The 25,684-nt window shown below is 34.6% G+C and overlaps 3 protein-coding genes across 5 annotated transcripts in view; 1 reads left to right on the forward strand and 2 right to left on the reverse strand.

Moving 5' to 3' along the window:
- LOC132703788 (fringe glycosyltransferase) overlaps positions 1-25,684 on the forward strand; it is a 128,000-nt gene that overhangs the window by 41,477 nt on the left and 60,839 nt on the right. Inside the window, exon 5 of the mRNA XM_060673261.1 lies at positions 24,630-24,777. Coding sequence (XP_060529244.1) covers positions 24,630-24,777 — 148 coding nt within the window. The remainder of the gene's footprint in view (positions 1-24,629; positions 24,778-25,684) is intronic.
- LOC132703065 (galactose mutarotase-like) lies at positions 11,182-13,847 on the reverse strand. Of its 2 annotated transcripts, none has more exons than XM_060672111.1 (5): positions 13,554-13,847; positions 12,339-12,717; positions 11,672-11,802; positions 11,423-11,620; positions 11,182-11,358 (listed from the first exon to the last, which is right to left on the reverse strand). In XM_060672111.1, exons 1-5 carry the CDS (start codon positions 13,836-13,838, stop codon positions 11,278-11,280), a joined length of 1,074 nt encoding a protein of 357 aa, XP_060528094.1. In that variant the 5' UTR covers positions 13,839-13,847; the 3' UTR covers positions 11,182-11,277. The 2 variants fall into 2 exon arrangements, with proteins under 2 accessions (XP_060528094.1, XP_060528093.1); XM_060672110.1 differs by lacking the exon at positions 13,554-13,847 and adding an exon at positions 12,772-13,140 and having other exon boundaries at positions 11,184-11,358.
- Positions 14,418-25,684, reverse strand: part of LOC132703787 (galactose mutarotase-like) — a 48,711-nt gene continuing 37,444 nt past the window's right edge. For both annotated transcript variants that reach the window (XM_060673260.1, XM_060673259.1), the window contains exons 2-7: positions 17,009-17,250; positions 15,612-15,769; positions 15,264-15,561; positions 15,033-15,203; positions 14,808-14,977; positions 14,418-14,572 (exon numbers count right to left, since the gene is read on the reverse strand). In XM_060673260.1, coding sequence (XP_060529243.1) covers positions 14,492-14,572; positions 14,808-14,977; positions 15,033-15,203; positions 15,264-15,561; positions 15,612-15,769; positions 17,009-17,250 — 1,120 coding nt within the window. In that variant the 3' untranslated portion in view covers positions 14,418-14,491. The remainder of the gene's footprint in view (positions 14,573-14,807; positions 14,978-15,032; positions 15,204-15,263; positions 15,562-15,611; positions 15,770-17,008; positions 17,251-25,684) is intronic.

Consider the following 25,684-nt stretch of genomic DNA (forward strand, 5'->3'; position numbering starts at 1 on the left):
GTTCTTCAGAACTTGACTGAAACTGGCTCGCATTCTATTTTGTAACTGCTTATATATTGTTTGAGGGGGGTGGAGCTAAATGAGAGGCATAAACATCGACTCGGATGACTGATTCCAATATTGGTGACAGGTAAAGACCTGTTTCGCGGTTAAGATTGTTTAGTTGCATATAGATTTCTATAAATTCTCGGATTTTTCGCTGGTACAGAGTTGAATGCGAGTTAGTTTCAGTTTTTGGCCACACATTCCCTGCTTTTACACAGTTCCAAGGTTGATTGGATTTTTGCAGATGGGGCGCCGAGAGTACCTGATTACTAATAATAAAAATTCGGAACTTGAAAAAATCGCAATCAGCTCTGGATTTTAAGTATATGCTTTAATATAAAAATTTTAAGGAAGCTTCACTGATTTTATATCAACCGCTTTCGCAAAGAAAGTCGCTTAGGTAAATAAATCAGTAAAACTTTAATATTTTGGGTTTTACTATTTTACAAATAATTGTAGTGTGCCTTATGTATTGGAATAAATGTGATGGAAGGACAACGCTATTCGAAGACCAACCTTTTCTGAGTGGAAAATTATGAAATATAATAATTTCACACTATTAGTGATTTACTTTTTGTAGCGGCGTTTTCCGAAATTTGGAAGCTTTTATGCTAACGTTAATTTTTTTCGAATCTATCTTTTCTGAGTGAGCAATTATAAATTATAATGAATTGACACTATTAGTGATTTACTTTGTGTTAGCGGCGTTTTCTCTAATTTAGGAGCATTTCTCCTAACGTTGATTTTCTTCGAATCTATCTTTTTTAAATGGGGAATTATAAATTATAATAAATTTACACTATCAGTGGTTTACTTTGTGTTAGCGGCGTTTTTTATAATTTAGCAGCATTTCTCCTAACGTTGATTTTCTTCGAATCTATCTTTTTTAAATGGGGAATTATAAATTATAATAAGTTTACACTATCAGTGGTTTACTTTGTGTTAGCGGCGTTTTTTATAATTTAGCAGCATTTCTCCTAACGTTGCTTTTCTTCGAATCTATCTTTTTTAAATGGGGAATTATAAATTATAATAAGTTTACACTATCAGTGGTTTACTTTGTGTTAGCGGCGTTTTTTATAATTTAGCAGCATTTCTCCTAACGTTGATTTTCTTTGAATCTATCTTTTTTAAATGGGGAATTATAAATTATAATAAATTTACACTATCAGTGGTTTACTTTGTGTTAGCGGCGTTTTTTATAATTTAGCAGCATTTCTCCTAACGTTGATTTTCTTCGAATCTATCTTTTTTAAATGGGGAATTATAAATTATAACAAATTTACACTATCAGTGGTTTACTTTGTGTTAGCGGCGTTTTTTATAATTTAGCAGCTTTTCTCCTAACGTTAATTTTCTTCGGACCTATCTTTTCTGAATGGGGAATTATAAATTATAATAAATTTACGCTATTAGTGATTTAGGCTGTGTTAGCGACGTTTTCTATAATGTATCAGCTTTTCACCTAATGTTTATTTTCTTGGAATCTACGGCCCTGCACAATTCTGTAAACTATACGAGAGAACCCGCATCGCTCAATTAACTGGCTACAAGTCGCAAATAGCAATAATCGAGCTTTCGTTCGTGACACCAACAGCGATTGCATCTCAACAAACACATCGACAAACCCGACATTCGTTTTCAGATTCCGTAAGTGAATTTAAATAGCGCTCTGTTAAAACCTTCAGAAATTAGACCCCGGGCAGCTTGAATATACCCGCATGTTGCTGCAAAGTTTTGCTTCATCTGCGAACGCGCGTGTGTGTGTGCGTTACAGAGACCCTTATAATCAAGATCCGTTTAATATTTTGTCTCCAGAGGCTATTCGGGAAGCCCATTATCAAGACGTATCGCTTCTCTTACACGGTACTTTAAGAACGTGCGTTATTATGTCGGAGTTTTAAAACTGCCAACATAAACGTATTTTGTACGTAGTCGCCCCAAGTGGGTTCACCCTCTTCTTTGTTGGCCTTTTTGCGTTTGGTACTTGGTTTGAAACTATGCTGGTTTTCAGTGGAACTACTTGGCGTCTTCTCTCTTTTTTAGACTTTCTTGATTTAGATTGGTATTCATCTGCGGTTTCACGGTGTTTTAGACAGGTTGATCACTTCCGTTATTAAGTGAAATTAAACTAAGAGACAAACATGAAGAGGACACCAGCGCTGGTGTAGTGTATTAGTGGTGGCCAAACGTTGGGCATTAAATTATAATCTTTTTAATTTTATCTGTCGCTTGGAAGTAAGAGTTAGGCAAACTGAACAAGAGTTCCATCAGTCCATCATGTGGCAGCGAAGTCTTTTCTGAAAGTGTTGTGTTTTCCCTCCTTCTACCATAGGTAATGCCTAAGAATTTTCTACAACGATGCTTTAGAACTTATTTCCTTCCTGTCAGCTGTGAATCTTCTGAATGAAAAATGATAGGTATGAGTATCATTGGTAGTTCTGCCAAAACCGCAAAGAAATCGCATTGTTCGCAACAATATGATAAATATTAATTTATTTATTTTCTTGCTCCTGTTGAAATTTTGCGTTTGCAATCTTTGCATAGCTACTCTTTTTGGAACTACAACGGGGAAGATTGTATTGTAATTAATTACATTCAGGATTCATTTTCATGAATTGAACGAATTATGAAAAATGTAGTTGATATTAATATATCCAGTCTAAGATAACGGTTTCTAGCAATTATGAGAAGGTTTTATGTTCCTCTCTCATTCATAGAATTGTCATATTAGAAAGTTTGAATATATGCCGAACGCTTATCAATCGAAGTGGTACCTAGAATTTATGTAAATCATTGACAATCCACTTAACAATTAATATTCTAAAATAACAGATGTTCTTCTGTGAATTTGTGTATCTGATTTCAGAAGTTCTCTAAGTCTTTTATGATTTCACATGAAATCCTTATTTTGTCCCAGTAATATGTTCGGTATTTTTCCTAGTTCCTGAGTGTAACATGAATGGTAAAAAATTGATCGTTTTAGACTCAGATATCTCATAATACTTATCTTTTAATACAGTTTTGCTTGTCATCTCCTTTTCTGTGGAGTACACTCCAGATTTGGCTAGGGGCACTTCCATAAGTTACTGTATGCTATTGTTTGTTGTATTGTTGTAATGTCGTATGATTTGGAATTGTCAGAATTATAACTTTCCACTTTTGTTCATGTAAAGGAAGTCGGCTGTATTTTTCATAAATCCGTAAAAATGGTTTGGCACTAAATGTGTATCCTGATAAACTCGTGAACTAGTAGAGAATGGCTTAGAAAATTAACAGTTGTGAAGTTTAAGCATTAGTTTTTGATTTGTCACATAGACTAAATCATTTTCGATTTGACAAAAAGAGATGGTGGTCTTCATGCTTGGAAGCACCTGCAGAGTGACTTTCTTCTTACACCAACATTTCGCGCCGCTACCTATTTCCGAATTCCGACACGTAATAACTTTAGGTCCTCGAGCCGTTTAGAAGCTTGCGGGATATCTCTTGCCAGCAGCTTTAAATTGGGTCGGCAATGATAGGCGCTCTTCGTGGGATACTTACGCGGGAAGTGGCAGGTGCTCGAAGAAATTAAATTGCCCAAAAACAAATTTCGCGTCATATTTCGCTCGGCGAATATTATTTATGGCCCAAAAACGGGGAAACTAGACTCTTCGATCAATTCTCAGTAATAATGGCGCCGGCAGTGGAGGAGACGTGGACATATGGGTGGTAATTCGCAATGATCGCGAAATTGGTCTTAAGAAAATTTTCGGACCGATAATGCTTTTAGTTTGACGGTTTAACATCCCATCGTTCTTTTTCTTTTAAAGACGGGTGGTTTAGTTGTTAATTCACGAACAAATATGAAGTTGGTAAACTAATAACAATAGTTAATAAATCGTCTACTTATGGCAGAAGTTTCTCAATTTAAAAAACGCATTAAAATAATTAAAAATCAGAAGATTTTGAAGCTTATTATAGCAAAAAAGTAAACTTCTGGATATTCGTAACTGGAAATTGTGGCCGTCTTTAATATGAAAGTTGTTTTTCGTAGAAAATAAGCAATTTTGAAGTTTTTAACAAGTAAAGTTTTTTATATATTTTTTTTAATTTTAAATCTGTTTTATTCACTTGCACCGTAAACCTCATTACGAAGACTAATTTCTAAATTTTGGTGAAAATTAACCATTTCAAAGGATTAATATCTCAAAAACAAAACCAAAAATTGATATAGTTCTGTCAGAATCCCAAAAAATCGCGATCGCGAAATCGCAATTTTTTTTATTTGCCCCATCACACAGATATAGAAACCCTGCCTATGCCGATAATACAACTATGAAAACAAAATTTGAGAAGGTCTATTCGATATGTGCATGCGCGAGATCTCAGCATCGTCTTTAACCAATGGACTTACGGCATTCAACAACCAACGTGACCTCGTCAATAGGTTTGGATGCGGCATATTTACTGCAGGTTATTAGGCGAAATGTACAGGCTGCACGGAAAACCATTACTTTCTATACGAAGATATGTGTAGAGTGTAGAATTAGACAATCAAAACTAAGGAGAGTCATTTATAATTAAAATCCATGTTATTCCTTTGTGCTCAGTTATAGTATGAACTTTGAGTCGCTTAAAAGCTGCTTAAAATTATTTAAGTTTCAATATTCAATTCAATATTCAATATATCCAAATTTCATAAATAAGCAACAAGTAGAGCTCAGTTAATTTTGTTCTTATTAACTTTTAGGTATATTGAAGACATCTCATATAACTAATTGTAGAAGTTAATATGTTGCCTACTTATGGAACACGTTTTTGTATTCAAAAAATGCATTCATTTTTTTTACAACAATACTGTTTTTGAAATATAGCAAGTTCCATATGTTTTCAGATATTTCAATAGGGTTTTCGGTTCAAAAACTTTTAAATTTTCATTATACATATTATTTAATCCAACTAACGCTTTAAAAAACTGTTTAACTAAAATATTTGTAATAAAATTAACAAAGAATTAAGGTTTTTCTCCAAAATTTTTAAAGTCAACTTACGAATGATACAACATATTTTATCCAAATATCTATTTTGCAGTTTTGCAGATATGAACTTGCAAAATAATTCACAATAGTTTCTGTTTACTATTTTCGAATGTCTAACAGTACATTTCAAAGTCGGTTAAGAAATGCGCATTTTGCAGAGCTTCTGCTAATTAAAAATGGGTCTAATAATAACTTCATTTGTTGGCAAAAACAGCGCGGCTAATGGAAATCAATAATAATTAAAACGGTGCAATCGATTCATTTCGCCATTAGTTCGGCATCGGCGGAATAATCGGGCAACCGGAGAGCTAAGAAAAAAAAACAGAAGCGGCCGATAGACGTAATAAATTGCCATGTCCCGACTTGCGTCTAGTTGTTTTATATTCTCCGTTATTGAAATTTTATTGTAATTTATTAAATAATTATCGGCGGATTTTTTTTGTAACAGGCCATTAACTGGATATCAGCCGTGTCAATAACTGTAACGGTCCCCAGGATTACCTGCCGCTCGAAATTGCTGCCATTCTGGTTTTCTTCTTCAGCTGTTATTCACAGGTCAGCCCGTGATGTCATTGCTAATTGACGTTTTTGGTATTTGTTGCATAACCCAATATTAGTTATTATATTGACTTGACGCAACTCAAAAATATAATCATTGAAAAAAAAATCGTTATTCATTGGGAGGGAGATTTCTAGGTTTGAATTATCTCTGCAAAGCATCATTTTTTGTCTATTTTAAATTAAAATTAATATTAATACAATTATTTTAAAACTATAAATAGAAAAGAAAACTAATATATTGGACTTGTATATTTTTTCTGTCAAAGTTTGTTAAAGACAAGAAAAGAGAGATAAAAATATTAATTGAATGTGATTTAACTCAATAAATCTTCTGTACATCATGCCTTACATTTCTCAAATCTTTTCACTGGTAGCCGCTACAAATAACCCATAAAATTTATGGAAGCATTAGTGCCAAGTTTATTTTGAACTTCTATAAAATAGGTACTTAAACCAGGTATATATGACGAACGAAGTCAAACTGATGACTTGTGCACAACAAATCCAGACTCGTTTTCATTGTTATGTAATTGTTGGCGTAGTTATTATTCGTAATAATTAGTAATTGATGTTAATTTCAAGAGAATAAGAATACTTTGGTTAATCGTTCAGCATTCGTTATAAGAAACACTTTTGGCAAACTTGCCACAGGAAATCGGTTAGCTTTATTTTCATTTAATTGGTAATTACCACGTAAGGACGCCACTGCCCCTCAAAGAATACATTTTAAAACGGAATGCTTCAAGCGCTAGTTAAGCCGATTTACGACACAAAACGCTCCATTGAACCTCTGTCATTAAAAAAAAATGCGTGTGATATAAATCTGACGGGCAATCGGACGCCATGCAAAGCTGTCGCGTAGGCGACGGAAGTTTGCCGATTTTATAAATGAACGACCATGTTAAGCCGTCGATTAAGGAACTCAGTTGTAAAATGTCGAAAATGAACTTGTGGTATATCGTCTTCTGTCTACTGGTGAAATTATTATATATAAAGTGTTTGTCGGGTCGACGTTTCCTAGGTTGTACGTCCGCATTTTGATTTAGGGGTTTGTCCCTTCCGAAGTTACTTCTCAATTTTCATATAGTGAGAGTATACAGGAAAATGTTTAGCTGATTTCTAGGAAAAATTGAAATATTGAAAAATGTAAGTTTTGGTTCTTTTTTGGGCAAAAATGATATTTTTAAAACAGTTTGGTATAAAAAAAGGCAATATTGTTTCAAGTAAATCAAATGCTGCTGTTTATACATTATTCTAAGTAATTTTGAAACTATTTTGCGGAATAATGACTGTTAATTATTTTGAAACTAAATTTTGTGAGTAGTAAATACCTAAAAAATATTATTATACTAGCCCCATGCATATTTTATAAAACGCTTTAAAATATTTTAGAGGGAAGAAAATAACCTAAACAGCAGTAGGCATCCCCCAAATTGCAGCTTGACAACCCCAATGGTTTTTTATATTTAATTTATTATTTTAATTTAATTTAATTTAATTTGTAATTAATATTTTTTATATTTTAACTGCGGCGCTGGCAGTGCTTGTTCATTGTCAATTTGATGAAGATGAAACACATATCAGGGTAACTAATACATTTTGATTTTAGGACGCCGATATCGATTTTTATTATAACCTTAAGAGTAAGTAAAGAAGTCGATCGTGAACCAATGAATGGCACATCGGAGAATATCATCTGGCAGTGATTCCGATGTAATAACAACCGCAATCAATCTCGAGCAACATTAATAAAAACCAACAGGCTATCAATTATAAGTCTCTTTTCGATAAATGATCGACTATAAATTTTAGTATATAAATCGTAGCTCGAATGAAAACGGCCTATCCAATTTTGACTTTTATTAATCATGTTGCGTTCCTTTTTAATTTATCGCTACTTCCAATTATGCTACTTTTGAGCCCAGCCTTGGCATCTGATATGTTAAAATCTAAATGATTTCTTAAGGTCAGTCGAAACCTGATATACGAGAAAACGTTTTTCCAAAACCTCGAAGCACTTTCTGGTATAGCCTTGAGCCCTTCAAGCAATGTTTTCTATTTCTCCTCAATCGTTCCAAATCTCCTTCCTTTAAAGGATTTCTTGAGTTTTGGGAACAGGAAGAAGTCGCAGAGGGCCATATCCGGTGAATATGGTGCCTCAGGCATGATTGTGCTTTTCTTTTTTACCAAAAAGTTAGACAAAAGCAACATTAAGTGAGCAGGTGCATTATCATGATGCAAAATCCATCACTTGTTTTCCTACAATTCCGGACGTTTACTTCTTGCTTCTCGTAAACCTCTTGATGTACGCCACAATAATCAAAGAGAACAAAGAAAGCAAAACCTTGACGTATCAGGATCATCATTGACGTCGTTTAATAGCCCTTGAAAATTTCATAGCACGAGCCAGTAGAGATGCCGACGTGTTTAGCCACCCTACCATTTCTTTCACTTCTCCAACGTATGCATAAGTTAATAACAGCTTGTAGCACTTATAAACATTTTTTTTGCTCAAAGTAGATTCGCCATATGCCGTTGTCAATATTGCAGGTGTTTTCCAGCACTGTATTTCATTTTGTACACAAAATTTTATGCGCCCAGCGCACAATAGACGTCAAATGCTTCTGTCTCACAAAAAAATAGTAAGCGTGCAATATATGTTAAGGGCATATGCACAAACATAACAAAAAAAAATCGAACATCGAATGGACGTTGCCCGCCGAATTACAAGTCACCTTACTTTTTGAACACACCTCGTATGTACAGACAGAAGGGATGAAATTAATCACCACAATTTTAGAGTAAATACGTTTACGATTTTATTCACAAAATATAGTATTTATGAAATATGGCAGTAACCATAAATCAAATTTTACAAATGTTGCACACAATTGGCGTTGGATACAAATTTGCTAACAGCCAGTGTTTTGATATAGATTCGTCAAAGCGAAGAGAATATTTTTCCGACAAGTTTTTGGTTTGACATTTGACGATAATACCATTTTTTAGTTTATTTATAATTTGGGTGATTCCCAGAGCTGTTTAAATATGGACGATATCTGAATAATTGAATATTTGAATTTTAACGCTATTTTCAGTAAATTGGTGTAGACGAGGTCAAGCTTGTTTTTCTGTCTCAGCAATTCAATCAAGAGGTGGGCCCCTTTTGAAATATTACTTTGATTTAAAACTTTAATATTTATGCGACATCGATGTCTAGCAAATGGGTAAGATTGAATCAGGAAGTAGTCGGGTTTGCTATCTTTAAGAGCAATGATAAATTTTTGATCAATTCTTCCAATTTGAAAACAGTATTAAAATAAATAAAAATCAATCAGTTTAGTAGAACTTTAGAGTGATTTTTTAAGGTTCTACGATTTTTCCAGGATATTTTCTAGATTAAATGACCCAGTTTGTTTTAATATTTTCAATTATTTTGATTCGGCTTTTGTTAACTGGTAGAAATTTTAATATTTGTAATAGTACTTTGCGTTAATTATAATAATTAGTAACTTAATTACATCTAATTATGACAAATTTATTCACTATTTTATGTAAGGCTCCATATTTTCATTTAGTAGATTTTGCCCATTATACTGTTGGTAAAAAATATTTTTCGGATTTTGCATCACCATTCCATTCGAAAAGACTTTTTGTCGCGTTTCTCTGAATGTGGCAATGTTTCAGCGTTGGTACTAAAAGAACTTCGAGCTCACAACGTTTCGGACAAATGGATCGCTGCCCTCTGCTAAGTGTAAACTTAAACGTTATGTAATGAAACTTCTAACTTCCATTGTAATTACTATTAGTTTACACACCCTTTTGGCATATTTTCGCTAAACGCGACCTCAGTGCGAATATTCGCTTGTGTTTTAAAAGTAACAGTCGATAAACCCACGCCACTGTGCTTCGCATTACCTCGCACCTCCAAATCGTTTAATTCCATTCGAATGAATCCTTATTCGGGGTTTGGAACTGTCATTTTATTCGACTTAAATTATTATAAATGGCCTGTTAGTGGCAATGACGAAGATGAAGTTCTTGGCACGTCCGTTTGATCTAGCGCTATACGGATCTAAGCGTTTTTGTTATTGTTATGAAAATTAAATATCCCGCCATGCAACGTTACGCCAGATCGGTCACGGGAGCGACAGGTTAAAGTAGACGGGATCATGTTTTGCATTCGCAGCTTTTCAGTTCTTGTCTTTGCCGACGAATCTAACCGTTTTATAATTCTTCGCCATAAATATGCTATCGGTCATGTTGGACGCACCTTATTTGTATTCTACGTAAGGTGCTCGGTGAACTCTTCAATAATCATACGATCGAAGCTATTGTGAGCATCACAGTTTTGTGGAATATTAAACATTGTAAACAGGTGTGTCGTAAAGATAGATCGATAAATTTATTTTTAAAATGTCTTATAACGATCACCACTGTGTCTTAAACAAAATTGTTTTTGTAACGTTGTTAACTAAATAACACTTGTAGGCAGCAATGGTTACTAAAGTACAGAGCCACTAGCTGAACCGTATCCGGATCACCAGATGTCTGCACTCTTATGGTTAGCTGTATGTTTTTCATACATATGTCTATATGTAAGTGCAAGCTTATAGCAATAAAGCTATTCATAATAATAATAACAATCATATAGAGTGGGTACAAAAGTAATGAACTACAAATAAAAAAACAACCCAAGAGTATTCGAAAGCTCCATAAACAAATCAAATTTGACAAGAAACTCCAGCCAAGGGACAGCATTTATTTAAAATATTATATATATTCATCTACACACCAGCGGCGAAAGCACTTTGGAAAACGTCATTCTCACGCAGTCAAATGACAAAGCATTGTGTGTGGATCGTCGCAGTTTGATAGAAAATGTAAAGGGTCAATGAAAGATCTTCTAGCTCAGTGCATAGTGGCTACTTATTGTCAATCAATCTGCTACTAAACTTCTATTGTTCCTTTCACATTTTTCATTGAGCTCAAACGATCGAGTGGTTTGTTTATCCGTTGGACATAAGTCACTCGAGAACATTTTGTACTATTAATTGTTTTAGAATACTGTGTTTTTTTGAAATGATTCCAAACAATATATTTTAAAACTGACCATTGGACTAAAATGCAGATCTACACCCAGTTTTTTGTATATCTCTGATTTTTAACCTAACAACGCGATATTTTATAATTTAAAATATGGCAACACAAGGTTAATCAAACTCTCCTAAACCCTCTTTTTCAAAATTTGATCAACTGTAAATACATATATAAATATAAAATTTAAAGTTTTTCGAAACAGGAATTTTAAAATCATTATATGACGGCTTGAAATAGTGAAAAGTTTTTGTATAATTATTTATTTGACCATATGGCTGATATTCAGGCGCATTTGAGGAGATATTTTTTTGCAAATTAAGGCAATGAATATCGGAAATGATAAAGAGGAACGCGAGAAACAATAAAATTTTTATTTAAATATTATTAAAAGTATTTCAGTTTTTTATTTTTTCATTATCAAACTAAGAAATTTTTGCTCATTGCATTTCTTACTTCAGGGGTCCCATAAAAATTAAAACTGTTAAAATAAGGAAAAACCGCGAAATTTTAGAACCAAAATTTTGCATGGTGTTTATTGAAAAAATAATATTTAATTTTCAATCAAAAATTTAAATACCGTCGAGTGGTGGTATTCTTCTCCGGGATACAGAACGACCTTCGGAAAATTGGGCTGCAAACACAAATAAAATGTTGAAAACAATTTGAACTTCTCGATGTTCTCCAGTAATACTGACGTGATTTATGGCGTCCGGATAGATTTGCGTCTCGAAACAAAACGCTCCGTGTTTCTTATAGACAGCGCCCTTTCCCTGACTGACATCTGTCTCAGGTAAGAAATTGCCGGTGTAGAATTGGACGCCGGGTTGATTACTGTAGACTTCCATTACTCTGCCACTTGGTGGATGGTGGGCTTTGGCAACAAAGGCCAGCTCCTAAAAAATACCCTGTGATGATGATTCTGCATACTTTGGGAAATATCTTACTTGCGAAGAAGCTTTGGTTACGCAGAAATTATGATCGTAACCTTTGGCATTTGGTACTTTATTGATGACATCCCCCAGGGTTTTAGGTACTCTAAGGTCAAACACCGTACCAGAGACAGGTGGAAGATTTCCTATAATCATAAATTATTTATACTGAAGTGAATAAATAATCTAAATCTCTCGAATTGAAACGGGCGGAAGATTTACACCAAAAACAGTACATTAGAGGAGTTTTAAAGAGAAAACCGCTGCTTATAAATAAATTTGTATAGGTTGAGATCAAGAGGAAATTCTACTTTTTGGGTCATCTTAGTAAAAACTATGGTGGTTTTTAACTCTACTCTATTTTTCTTTTTTTAGTACATAATTGATGCCATTTTATTTTTACAGCCACGACCTTTATCTATTGATTATTATATTACCATTAAGTGGCAGACTTTTAGCAAGATATTCCCTGGAAAAGATATTTAATCTTATATTATTCGCGCCCCAGGCTAAACCTATGTGGCCGAAATAGTTCTGAACTTTGAAACTGCAGAGCGCAACTCTCAAAACTTCAATAAAACCACCTCGCACCATATAGCTTACTTAAGACTTCTAAAGTGCAAAGTTGAGGGTCGCTTACTACATAATTAACGAGTAGTTGACTTTGTCAAGAATTATTTACCTGTTGGAATACCGGTCGAATCAACTTCGGTGATACGGTCTGCGTTAACCGTAAATTGATGTTTGTACAACTCTTCGGAACCCTTTCCATGTCCGGCTAGGTTGAAATAGGAGTGGTTGGTGAGGTTTACCGGTGAAGGTTTGGTGACGACGGCTTTGTAATCTACCAAGAATTCGTTGTTTTTGGTCAGCTCGAACGATACCGTGGCGATAAGATCTCCAGGGTATCCCTCCTCCATGTCCTTAGAATGATAGGTGAGAAAAACCTTGTTCCCTCTGACGTACGAGTCCCACACAACTTTATCGAATCCTTGGATACCGCCGTGGAGGTGATTTGCTCCATTGTTGGTGGCCAGCGTGTAGTCTTTGCCATCTAGTGTCTGAAAATAAAGAAATATAAGAAAATTTTCATAAGGTAAGGAAGGAGTTTCCACCATTTTGCCTTTAGCGATCCTGTTAGCTACTCTCCCGATAGTAGCTCCATAGTACCGGTTTTTAACGCTTTGGTACTCTTCGACAGAATCAAAACCGAACACTATATCCTCTACATTGCCGTCTTTGTCAGGAAATTTAAGACTGGTGATGATGGCTCCATAAGTAATCACTTGGGCGGACGATTTGGTGTTTGCGTTCGTCCAGGTGAACCTTTTTATGCCGTTACCTTCATCGGTATTTGTCTTGACGAACCCAAAGTCATCGACCGTTAGGGTTACTGCTCTTCTGCAGCAGGAACCACCGACTTTAGAGCAGCTCATTGTCGCCAGAAGACGTTTTCTTAAGAAATAAGTTCTGGCCGATATATGCGCACTGCTATCGAATTTGTTTGAATATTGATAAAGGAATAAGTGGTCATAGACGTGACAGAGGTTGACTAAAGTGAATGGCACAATGATCATTTTGCAATTTGCAATTTGACAAATGTTAAGGACAAATATTTTTATTAAGTTTTTTGGGTAGTTAATTTTAAATAATGTGCTCGAAATAGTTGTAAAAGTTTCTAGGGATTTAAGGTTATAAGGATTTAACGATGCAAAGTTCCGCGGGTTAAATCGGACTCGGTAGGTTTCATCCAACATTTCTTGTGTTAGGTTATTGAGGAAGCATCTTGAACTATCGCGGACCACTGGAGGAGTTAATTTGTTGATTGGAAAGATATTTTAGCAGAATAATAAAACACGTAACATAGTGATGTTGAAATGAAAAAGACCTTACTTACCATTTTCCCATTTGCTATTCTGTTGCACACCCTTCCGACGGTACAACCGAAATAAGCGTTCATATCGCTCTGGTATCCATTCAAATCATCAAATCCCATCACCACGTCTTCTACTTTTTTGTGTTTGTCAGGTATTTTCAAGGTAGTAATGGTACCGCCATAGGTGATTACTTGCACGGACACATTTTGCGAATTCGTCCAGGTGAACCTTTTAATCGTTTTTCTTTCCCCATTTTTGGTATTTAAAATACCGAAATCGTTTTCGCTTAACGAGACGAAGCTCATTTTTGTCGATGTCCCGAACGACTGGATCATTGTTTTGCAGCCGCTTATCGTCATATCGCGAAAGAAGTCGTAAACGCAACCAGTGGTGTGGTACCTTACTGAAAGGACCGGTAGTTCTGTTTTTAGTAGTTCGATGAACGATGTAAAACTTTCTGAGAATGTACCCCTAGAGCTTGGGTTTAAAAATGAGTAAAACAAATCTAGGAGAATAATATTTCTCCATGCCCAATATTAAGTTATTTGAATTAATGATCGATAAGAGGTATTTCAAAACATACTGCTTCAAAGCTATAGGGTAATCCGAAGTAGGTAATGAAGTTCATAATATAATTACAGTAATAAAGTTTAACAAACCAAAAGTAAGCGTACACCACTGATTGTTTATCGGGCTCATGAACTTGAATTGTTGTAGCCTCGATTACTTCATTAAGTTTTATCGCAGTTTAAAACATGATGATACGTTTTTGTTTATCTGTGTCGGTGCAATGGAAAATATTTTTTTTGCGCTAGGTAATTTATATTGATTGCGGATGTCTATTCAATCGAAACGCGTAAGTTTTAAAAATTGTATTTCTTTGCTGATTATTACAATATGTTAATATATAAAGTTCACGTATTGTTGATTCCTTGCCATATTTCCTTTCTGCAGAGATTTATTGGTTGACGAAAAATCTATATTCAAATGTGCGATGGTAGATTTGTCCTGGATATAGAACTGCAGGGGGGAAATTTTTCTGTAAACAAAATGAAAGTCTTCAGAATAAAATTAGTACACATTCAGTAATTTCAAGTAAGGTGGAGTATATATTACTAATTAAACCACTCTTGTGTTAGGCCAAATCGATTTAAACATAAAAAGACTAATCAAAAATGTGGCCAAATAAATAAAATTGAATACGACGGCAGTTTTACAAAGTCCGATTAGTGTTTGGCCTTGTCAATTATAATTTCTAGCCTGAATGTACTCACGTGGTTGATAGCATCAGGATAGTTCTGATTTTCAAAGCACAAAGCCCCATGCTCGTAATATTTACTTCCTCCTTTGCCGGTGATGGTTTGTGCTGCAGTCTTGGCCGGAATGTTATTGGCGGTGTAGAACTGCACCCCCGGCTGATTGCTGTAGACCTCTATGACTCTAGCTGTGTATTGATTTAACTTCGTTATCGCGAAACATTACAAAACCGATATACGTACCACTTGTCGGATGAACAGCCCTTGCCATAAAAGTGTTTTCTTGGGTGGTTCCCTTAGTGACGCAGAAGTTGTGGTCAAAGCCAGAATATCCGGGGACCTTGTCTATGACATCACTAAGAGTTTTGGGTATCCGGAGATCGAACACCGTACCAGCAACAGGCAGAAGGTTACCTGGATAATCAATCTCATATTAGCAAACTAGCAATAAATTAGTAGAAATTGTTTAGTCACCAGTCGGAATGGACTCAGCATCTACTTCGGTTATGTAATCAGCGTTGACGGATACTACGTGTTTGTATAGTTCTTCGGAACCGGTATTGTGACCGGCCAAGTTGATGTAAGAGTGGTTAGTTAGGTTCACGTAGGTCGGTTTACTGGTGGTCGCTTGGTAGTCGACCAAAAGCCTGTTGTCGTCCGTTAATTCGTAAGTTGTATTGACTATGACGTCACCGGGAAAACCTTCTTCCTGATCTTTGGAGAGGTAACTTAGAATCACCTTGTTGCCCGAGACGTAGTAGTTCCAGTTGACCTTAGGGAATTTCTAGTTAGCGGGAAGGACGAGACAATAATTTAACAAACCTTATCGAAACCCTTGAGCCCACCGTGAAGAATGTTTTTTCCTTCATTCGCAGTAACGTTATAAGTCACTCCGTCTATTGTGAAACTAGCGCCACCTATGCGATTGGCCACTCTTCCCACGGTGGCTCCGAAGTATGGATTTAACGCATCCAAATAGCCTAAAATCAAAAATCGGGTTAAATTGTTGGAATAAACTTTGCAATTCTCTTCACATTACAAGATACATTTGTAGTTTTAAAAGAAAATTCTTATAATAAAACTGACCAAAGCTTTTTGAGAACGTGTGTATTATTTATCAAACGTTGAAAAAATTCGTAAATAAGATTATTTATTAAAATTTAGAAAAGTGCTTGCTGGAAACCACATGCCACATGTGAAATATATTAAAATGCAACAAATATGTTGGAAATATTTTTTAAAGAAATTTCCACAGGCTACTGTAATACTACTTACATAACTTCTGGATAAAGCCTGCATCGGTTGTTGATGAATCGAACTTGCTGACGTTTCGCCAATCATCTTGTTGGCTTCTTCACAGCTTAACCGAAACTGAAGAAGCCAACAGAATGGCAACAGTTCAGTCCTGAAGGGACCAACAGGATGATTGGCGAAACGTCAGCAAGTTTGGTTCAACAACAACCGACGCTGAAGAAATCCAGAAGTTTTGTAAATAATTTTAGAAATGTCTTTAAATTATATTTAAATTAGAATAAACTGCAAAATGAAACAACAAAATCATCAGCTTTTGGCACGTTGTACAATTTGCGAAGCTTTTCGTCTGAAAATTCAAGATACCAATTTCTTTGAATTTATTACAAATTTTGTATCTACTATTGCGATAAATTTTTGTGGCAACTTTCATTTGTTTTTCTTCATATTTTGATATAATCTGGTTATTTTGCTACTTTGACTTTGCCGAACGTGTTTAAATTAAAAAAATCTCTCTACCCCATTTCTAAAAGTGCCGAATGGTCAAAGAGGTTTTAAAAATGGATTTCTAACAACTTTTCTTAAAGTTTGATTAGTTAGTAAATTTAGAATACAAAGTATTGTTATATCGGTAACGGTTAAAGTTACACATTGCCATTAGCAACCTTTTCTCCTCTGCAAAATGGCAGTATTTAGAAAAAGCTGCAAAAAAAAACATTTTTACGATACCCAAAAAAAAAAAAACAAAATCTGAAAAACATGGAGGTCCGTGTTAAAAAAATTGAAGTTGATAACGGTATCTCGAAAGTAAAAAGTCGAATTTCAGAAACTAACGGAAATTTGAGAATGTAAAAAATGAGTTTTTAACAGGCTTTAAAACTGACAACATTTTTCCAATGTAACCGCCATCGTAAGTTTGCCTTTATGAGCTAGTTGGGACAGGGTATATTATGTAAAATGAATTATACCTTTCATATCATCAAAACCCATAACGATATCATCTATGGTTCCATTCTTGTCGGGCAATTTGATAGAAGTAATCGTACCGCCGTACGTGATCACCTGAACCTGGATTCCCGAAGAATTCTTCCAGGTAAACCGTGTCACCGACAAGGTCTCTCCCGTAGTTGCGTCTTTGTAAACATCAAACTGATCTTGTTCAAGTACCACTGTGGAAGTCATATCGATAATCAAGTTGCCACCTATCGATCTGTTCCAAACGAATACACCGGAATTATTGAAACAACCACGGGCGAATTTTCGGTTATATACTGCTGTGAATTATGATAATTATCGTTACAAACAAATTAACCACAAATTATCTCGAAAAAAAATAGTCCACCAATAGTTACGATATCGGTCGTTCACACGCTATAGAGATTTTGATTATTGAATGCACTATAGTTAGTTGCTTTGTTTGATCACCTGAGTTTCTACGCACTAAACTGAACCGCGAAACAAAGACCGACATTTTATAAAATCATTCATTGATTGACTGATTGATCAGATCCGTTGCGATAGATGCCACCGGCTTTAGGCTGGAAACATTAATCTAATAACAGATCTACATTTGACCGCTCATCAGTCAAAAGTCAGATCTTTTTACGATCGAAATTTATTTGGTAGTTGCGCTGGACGCGGTTATTTATATATCAGAATACCATCACCGACATCGTTTGTCTTTTTTTTCTTGAGCCCATTACAAATCGAAGCGGTTTGTCGGTGCGGAAATTTTCAAATTACATCAGTAGGACCATAAATCGAATTCTTCAGTTTTTGTCAAATTTTGAATCTTTTTATCCTACATTATATTATTTTCTAAAGAATAAAAGCCAATGCAAATCCCTTAATATATAAGTCATTCGCCGGAACCAAGATATGAATCCTAATGAGGGTTCATCCAGCTAAACAAATACTTTAAGTAAATAAATCTTCAGGTACCCAGCACTACTGCTCTTCCTTCGATAAATGGTGCAAAAATATGTAGCTAATATTTCGAACGAATATGTAGAGAGTGGTTTACTTTATAAATATATTTTAAAAGTTTTTGTAGCAAAGTAGATAATTTGTAGAGGAGCAGAATGATATATAAATGTATGTCTATTAGGATTTATTTCCATTGACGATACCTTCAAAATGAAGTTGCAAACATGTGTTAAATTTGTTGTATTCACGATAAAGTAAAATGAAAATAGTTATAATTTTTTCATACCGAAGAATGCAGTTTGTTGTTGAACATGCTAAAACTTTTGTAAAATGTTATTAACAAGTAATAATAATGATTAAAGAAGTTCGATTTCTTTAATTTGGTCTTTATGCACATAAATGTTTACTTAGAGATAAATCCTTGGAAGAACGAAAGATCTTTTTTAATTTGATGCATTCTCGTGGTCTTAAACGGATGATATAATAAATGGGGAGGATATATCTGATCAGTGATTGATTAATCGGAACGTAGGAAAACGGGATTATTTGAATTTAGGGTATCATTATTTTTAAAGCGAACCCTCCACTGTTTGTGAAATGGTTTCAATTACATGGCGGATTTGGATGTTTAACACGCACGTGCGAGAAAAAAACATATTTCGCAAACTTGTACTTGAAAATAGATACTCTTGAAATAAATTACAATAAATTCCACTTCAAAAAACAACTAACCAAAACCAAAAAAACCTAGTGATGTAACAGACCACCCAAAATACCATTAGATAGTGAAGTCGATCGAAACTGAAATGGTTAGGGTAATGTTGGCGATTATTTTCTTGGCGATGCGCGTATATACACCAACCGATGGCAGATAAGTGTAATAAGAGATTGTATTTTTTTAATCATTTTAATCGTTTGTCCTTCTATGAACTAAGTGGTTGTGCCATATTTTGACTACTGATTAAAGGTATTATCTGTTCATAGATATAAGAAAGTGACCAATTGCTTTTGAACGGATTATCCAAGGGTGGTCATTAACATACAGTGCAACAAGATTATTATTATTAATTAATTGGGAATAATCTTGTTGCATTACATGTTAATGACTACCCTTAGATAATCCGTTCAAAAGAAATTGGTCACTTTCTTATATCTATAAACAGACCATACCTGTAAGTGCATGGTGTCAATTGTTGATACAAGTAAATTTTTCATCTTCCGGATTCCGCCTGCGTCGGTTGTTGATAAATCAAACTTTCTCCGAGATTCAACAGAATTCAACAGAATGACTGGCGAAACGTCATCAAGTATGATTTATCATCAACCGACACAGGAGGAATTCAGAAGATTTATAAATAGTATTGATAGAGGTCTAAAAGTCAAACATTTTAAAATGCCAAAGCAATAACTATTAGACCTGGGCCGTTTTTACGTATTTACTTTATTTAAAACAGGACTTAAGCATTTGAATTTCTAAGTATATCAATTTGTTAGATTATTATAAATGTTATTGTTACAAAGAATTTTTAAAGCTGTTGTTATTTATAAAGGAATCCTATTACAAGCCGCTTTTTTGCGATGCCGCTACATTCACAATACAATAAGAAAATGGGGATGTTTAATGTAACCGACGATTCGGTGACAAGCAGAAAGCGACGACCGACTTCGGTCTTGTTAGGTTTAACTAGGGCATGTTTTATGCTCGTAATGAAATCGAATATATTGAGTCGGAGAATAGAGCAATAATTAAGTCTAAACAGACGGAAGTGTCCCAAAGAATCGATTAGTAATTCGTGCGTAGCGATTTGAAATCCCGCGGCAATGCAAATGACACCGGATTCTGTTTGCTGCGCGACCGTAATTCTTGCTCTCGAACTCGAACATGACGTTGCAATGTGGCGGGGCAATTTACCAAATACGGCGGGGCAGAAGCGACCCGTTAAAATAATGATCGATCTGCCGGAGATCGCAGGCGGCGATCCTTTGATTTTTCTAATTGCGTTAGACAAGGCGTAAAGTCAGGGTTACATCTAGTACGCGATGGAAGGTAATTAATACAACTGGTAGGGTAAAGACTGACGACCATTTAACAGTGGATCCTTTATCAAAGTCAAGTCAAGTATTAATATTTCTTTATAAACTCGCTATTTCGGTCACTAGTTTGATTTGACATGAGCGGAGTGAGATGTATAACAGTCATCTGAAAACAACCGATCGATCTCCAACCCGTGACCAAAGTCCCCGAGAAACTTCAGGCTTCTCGCCACAATTGTTAGCAAAACATGATAATGCATGAATGGATATGGAAAAATACCAAATACCGTTTCTACTTCTCACCCAGTCAGGCAGTCGAAGGGCAAACCGCATAAGAATTCTAGTATCAATATATAAAATTATTGTTGAAATAGCAAAAATTCTACACTTTTAGAAATAGTATATTATGCAACAAGCGCGGTAAACGGCATTTTACTAAAAGTTTACCGAACGTGTTGCATACTATACTTTTTCTACGACCGTTAGTTTTTGGGTACATTTTCGCAAAACAACACGAATATATTGACAAACGTCAAAATTCAAGGTGTGGGAAATATCTCCTAAAACATCCGATTGCTCCCAAACCCGTGCGGTAAAGTCGCGGAAATGTCCGAAGTGGCTCGGATCCGTAGGAAACGAAATCGAGGTGGTAAAGTGACGCTTCCCGCACGCTAGATCGGTGTGTAATTAGGCATTTTACAGACGGGAGTAGAAAATAGTATATTATGCAACAAGTGCGGTAAACGGCATTTGACTTACGAGTTTATTTGACACGAGCGGGGCGAGTGTTTTAATGAATGAGTGACTTAAAAAGTTTTCCGGACGTGTTAATTATGTGATAAAATATGCTGATGACTACAAGAAATGCTAGCTTCAGCATTCCCAGTGGTTGCATAATATACTTTTTCTACGACCGTTAGAAAAACCCGTGCGGTACAATCGCGGAAATGTCCGAAGTGGCTCGGATCCGTGGGAAGCGAAACTGACGTGGTAAAGTGACGCTTTACATATGGGAGTAGAACATTTTTTTTACAACAAGTTAAAGTTAAAACACTTAATAATACTGGCGTCCGCTTCTGGTTAATTGGATAATGTTCGATTCCAGCATTTTTGCTAAATCTAAATTTTCAGCAGCCTGGCGATCACTTCTCTGAAGAATATCTTCCGGTCATTTCAAAACTTCATATTGTATTCCTCTTCAATCTGGCATTGTCGTCTTGAAGGACAAAGTCTCCTAAGGCAGGCATTAGCATTAACAATTCCATCTCGAAACACAGTTAAATTTTTGCTCTCTAGTAAAGACATTTCTCCATAGATCATAATGGACCCCTCGCTGAAATGTATTAATTTAATATTTAATTGAAACTATCACTAACTTCTACTCCTCCAAACGTACATATGTCCTCACTGATCCATGTCCCGATCCGTATCATTTCTTGCAAAAGTTTGATGTCTGTTTCTTAAGATCTGTTGTGGATATTGGTTTTCAGTCAGATTTTTGTGCACTTACCTACGAGACAAGCTCAAACGACAGGAATGTGTGCGGAGTTCTTGAAGACATCCCTCTGACAAGTGATTAATTAAAATAGCGCAAGCATATACTTTTCTTTGAATATTTCCCTAAGCCCGTTAAGCCTTACAGGGAGCCTTTCGCCCCTTTGTCTCTGTAATCTAGGAATCTCATAATTCTATTTCTTAATTTGTTATTTGGTTTTGCCTTTGAAAAAGTTTTGTATTGGCTTGTATGCAATCGAAACGAATGTGTTTCTTCTAGGTCCCTTGTGGAGTTGGTTCTTCTGTTAGTTGGTTTACGATAGGTTATTGCAATTTAGTTTTAGTTAGACAGTTTTGTTACATGGTAGTGAATAAAGGTCATTCGATTGATGGTCAAAAAAATGAAAATATCATGTACATAATCTCAGCTTGGGTTTAATCTTTGCCGTTCCAACAGCATATGAAGTACAACCGTTGCATGAAAGTTATGCTTCTAACGAACCTCTTTATGGCTAACACATGTAATATTCAGTGACTCCAGTAAAGCTTTTCAATGTTGGTGTATGATATATTTATTAATATGTACATGAGACAAGGTTTAAAACCCATTTGAATCTAAATTCAAAATAGATTTGCATTGAGCTTAAAGCTCGCCATAGAAATAAAGCATCTCGTAAAACGGACCGTGATGATCGTGGATGTAACTAAATCTATCTCATTCATGAAAAATGATGTAGTTACGATTGAAAAGCGCGACAACTTCCAGGGGAATATTCGTCGCATTACGCAAAATAATAAAATGAGAAACGATGGCAAAATGGAAATGCCTGAAGCGGTATCGTTTCAAACTCCTGGTGCGGACAGATAGAAAATCGGATTAAAGCGAATAGAAATTTCGAGACGTGTGTATTTAGATTAGGTCAAAAGTAAAGTGGTGTCTGAATATTAAACGTCCGCTTGAGGAGATCTTGAATGCAAAGTTTGCACGGAGAGCGCTAAAACGTAATCTCTGAAAATGTTGTTATTTGGAACGTCAATATGTTAACCAAAGCTTTTGCTTGCAACCATTTACTTTAGAAAGTGATTAAAGCATATTTGATGTTAAAGTTATATGTTTAATTTCGTATTGCTATTTTTAACAATCGGCGACGATTTTAGTCATTATTTTATTTAAAGTATTTATGGATAGAGCGCTGGTAAAATTGAGAAGGGAATGTACTAAACTTAGAAAGGACTTAATAAATTGCAATTCAAGCAGTTGGTTTGTTGAAAAGAACATAAGATAATAGACCTATAGAACGAACAAAAAGGGAAAATTACTCCCACGGATACTACCCAAACAGGACAAACAACAATTGGATGCCTATAATGCTATAATGCTTTAGGAGATACTAATTTTAGGCCTTGAAATCAATCAGAAAAGGAGAAATAAAACAAGTGGAAACGTAAAGATTGCCCTAGTAAATATGAAATGAACAGCAAAGATAAGAGATAGGAAAACCTAGGAAACTTAAAATAATGATTCACTGCCAAGATAAAATGTTGTAATTTACTTCCTTAGATATAAAATCCGCAAGGGTCCTAAGGCAATTTAAAGAAGAAATTGGTTTTAGAATATTAAGAATTTTTTTATGACTCCCTCTGTATTTTAGCACGCCAAGCATCCAACATCAATTAACTAGCATCAACAGCAATTTTTCGATGTCGTTAAATTTAATTTTCTTTACCTATTGCGTAAATATAATGTGCGACACTGAGTTTTTTGAAAATGTATCTGAAATTTGGATTTTTTGTTTTTCAATTTTGTCAGGTATTCGAAAACGTAGCCTTTAGTTTAAAAACATAAATAAAATAAAAAAATATAATAATAATAATAACAATAACAATCACAATAAATAAATAAATAATCGTTTATTGACCACTTATAAATACAAAAATGTATTTTTGAAGTCAGGAAGAGTACAAACAAGATAAATATATTACATATAAACAGTTAAACCAGTGTAACCAGAAAGTAAAACTTTGTATATATAGGTGCACTCTAAGAATAATTAATTTATAATATAACTTAGATCTACTATGCCTGATGTGTAACAAATTCGTTTATAGAATAGAAGCAATGCTCTTCAAAAAACTTTTTTGATAATTGTTTGAATTTTTTTATTGGAAAATCGTTTAACATCATTATTTTTCGACCTAAGAAGAATGTTTGCAAAAATATTATACAAATCTAGATTAAGTTTTTTTTTATGTATTACACAACCTCGATCTTAATGTTATGATATTGTCAGCTGTTCGAGTCATGTAGCTGTGATATCCAGCATGAGTCGGAAAGACAGACAAAATTGAGTGGATTTCAACTAAAGTTTGGAGACTAAACATACATTATCAATTTTTTGAATATTGGGCGGCAGTGGCTGGACGGCGGAACACCCCCAAGAACCCGAACCGCAGACTTCTGCAATCTCCGTAGCGTTCCCCCACAATAGTAGCCTATATGCCTATATGATAAGACACTATGAAACAGTGCAGTTTGACCGGTTCCGTTTTTTTCTTCTTCTTCTATTGGTATTGAAAATTAGAGTCTTTTTTTTTATCTGAATTTAATTTAAGTTTATTTGCCGAGAACCACTGCTCGATCACGGAGAGTGTAGTGACAGCCTTTTTATTTAAATTAGTTACATTTTTCTCCTATTCAATCAATGATGTGTCATCCGCATAGAGTATACTGCAAGCAGCATTTGTTGCTAATACTACGTCATTTATGTATATTATAAACAAAAGTGGACCAAGGATGGAACCCTGAGGCACTCCATTAATAATGTCCAACAGAGTGGATTCCCGATAATTCCAGACAACATATTGCTTGCTTCCGATCAAATAAGATTTTAACAGGGCTAGGGTATTTTCACGAATTCCTTAGTATTCAAGTTTAGAAAGAAGTATATCGCACATCGTTTTAATCTAGGAGATGAACAAATAATATTGCGCTGCCATTCCGCATTAATAATATGAGTCAAAATAATGGAATTTTTATATGAATCAATGAAAATAAAATGCCCGTGGTATTTATTGTGAATTTTGTTATTATTTTATTCATCAATTTTAATTGTAACGAATATATTTTCCTTGCAGATGGTTTTGCCACTTCGATGACGATAATTATGTGAACGTTCCCCGACTGGTGCGTTTCCTGGGAGATTACAACCCCAGAGAAGATTGGTATCTAGGGAAGCCGAGCATACAGGCGCCTCTGGAAATTGTCAGTAAAGACAAGAAATCGGTAAGTTCGTAAAAACTACAACAATTCTAAAAAGAGAAGTTTAAATATTTATAATATTGTGAAATTTATGTTCAAATATAATGTGGTTTAGCCTACTTTTCGAGATCTTATTGTAAAATTGTTGAAATTGAAATTGTATCTTTTCTAATTGTGGCAATTTTTTTTCATGTTCATGACATTTGTATTTTGTTTCAGAACTTTATATTATATATATATTCCATAAATTTTTGGAAATGTATTTGTTGAAAGTGATGTTGAAGTAATTTAAACTGTATTTACTTCACTATGATTAAGACAATTGTCCCCCAACATATAATGTATGTGCAAATTCGAAAAATTCGATCTAATAAGCGAGAAGCGGAATTAAATAAAAATATCGGCAGTTGTTATTTGAAAAAAAGTGTTTAGAATTACATTTTATAACTCTATACGAAGTTTGAACCAAATACAAAAACATCCCTCGCACTGTATAAAGAAAAAAATTACTAGAAAACAGATGTCTGAAATTTTTGCTTCTTTAGATGTTGGAAAACTTTTGTTTTAAATGTTATTAGAACACCAAGCACAACATAGCCCAAGTCGGTTGTATATCGGTCTTCTGTTTAGTACATAATATTCTATGCTCGATACCAGTGTAACCAGAAAGTAAAACTTTGTATATATAGGTGCACTCTAAGAATAATTAATTTATAATATAACTTAGATCTACTATATCTGATGTGTAACAAATTCGTTTATAGAATAGAAGCAATGCTCTTCAAAAAACTTTTTTGATAATTGTTTGAATTTTTTAATGGAAAATCGTTTAACATCAATATTTTTCGACCTCTATAGCTCTATACGAATTTTGAACCAAATACAAAAACATCCCTCGCACTGTATAAAGAAAAAAATTACTAGAAAACAG

The sequence above is a fragment of the Cylas formicarius genome, unplaced genomic scaffold (assembly GCF_029955315.1).
Source record: "Cylas formicarius isolate icCylForm1 unplaced genomic scaffold, icCylForm1.1 PGA_scaffold_6__28_contigs__length_40554024, whole genome shotgun sequence".
NCBI lineage: Eukaryota > Metazoa > Arthropoda > Insecta > Coleoptera > Brentidae > Cylas > Cylas formicarius.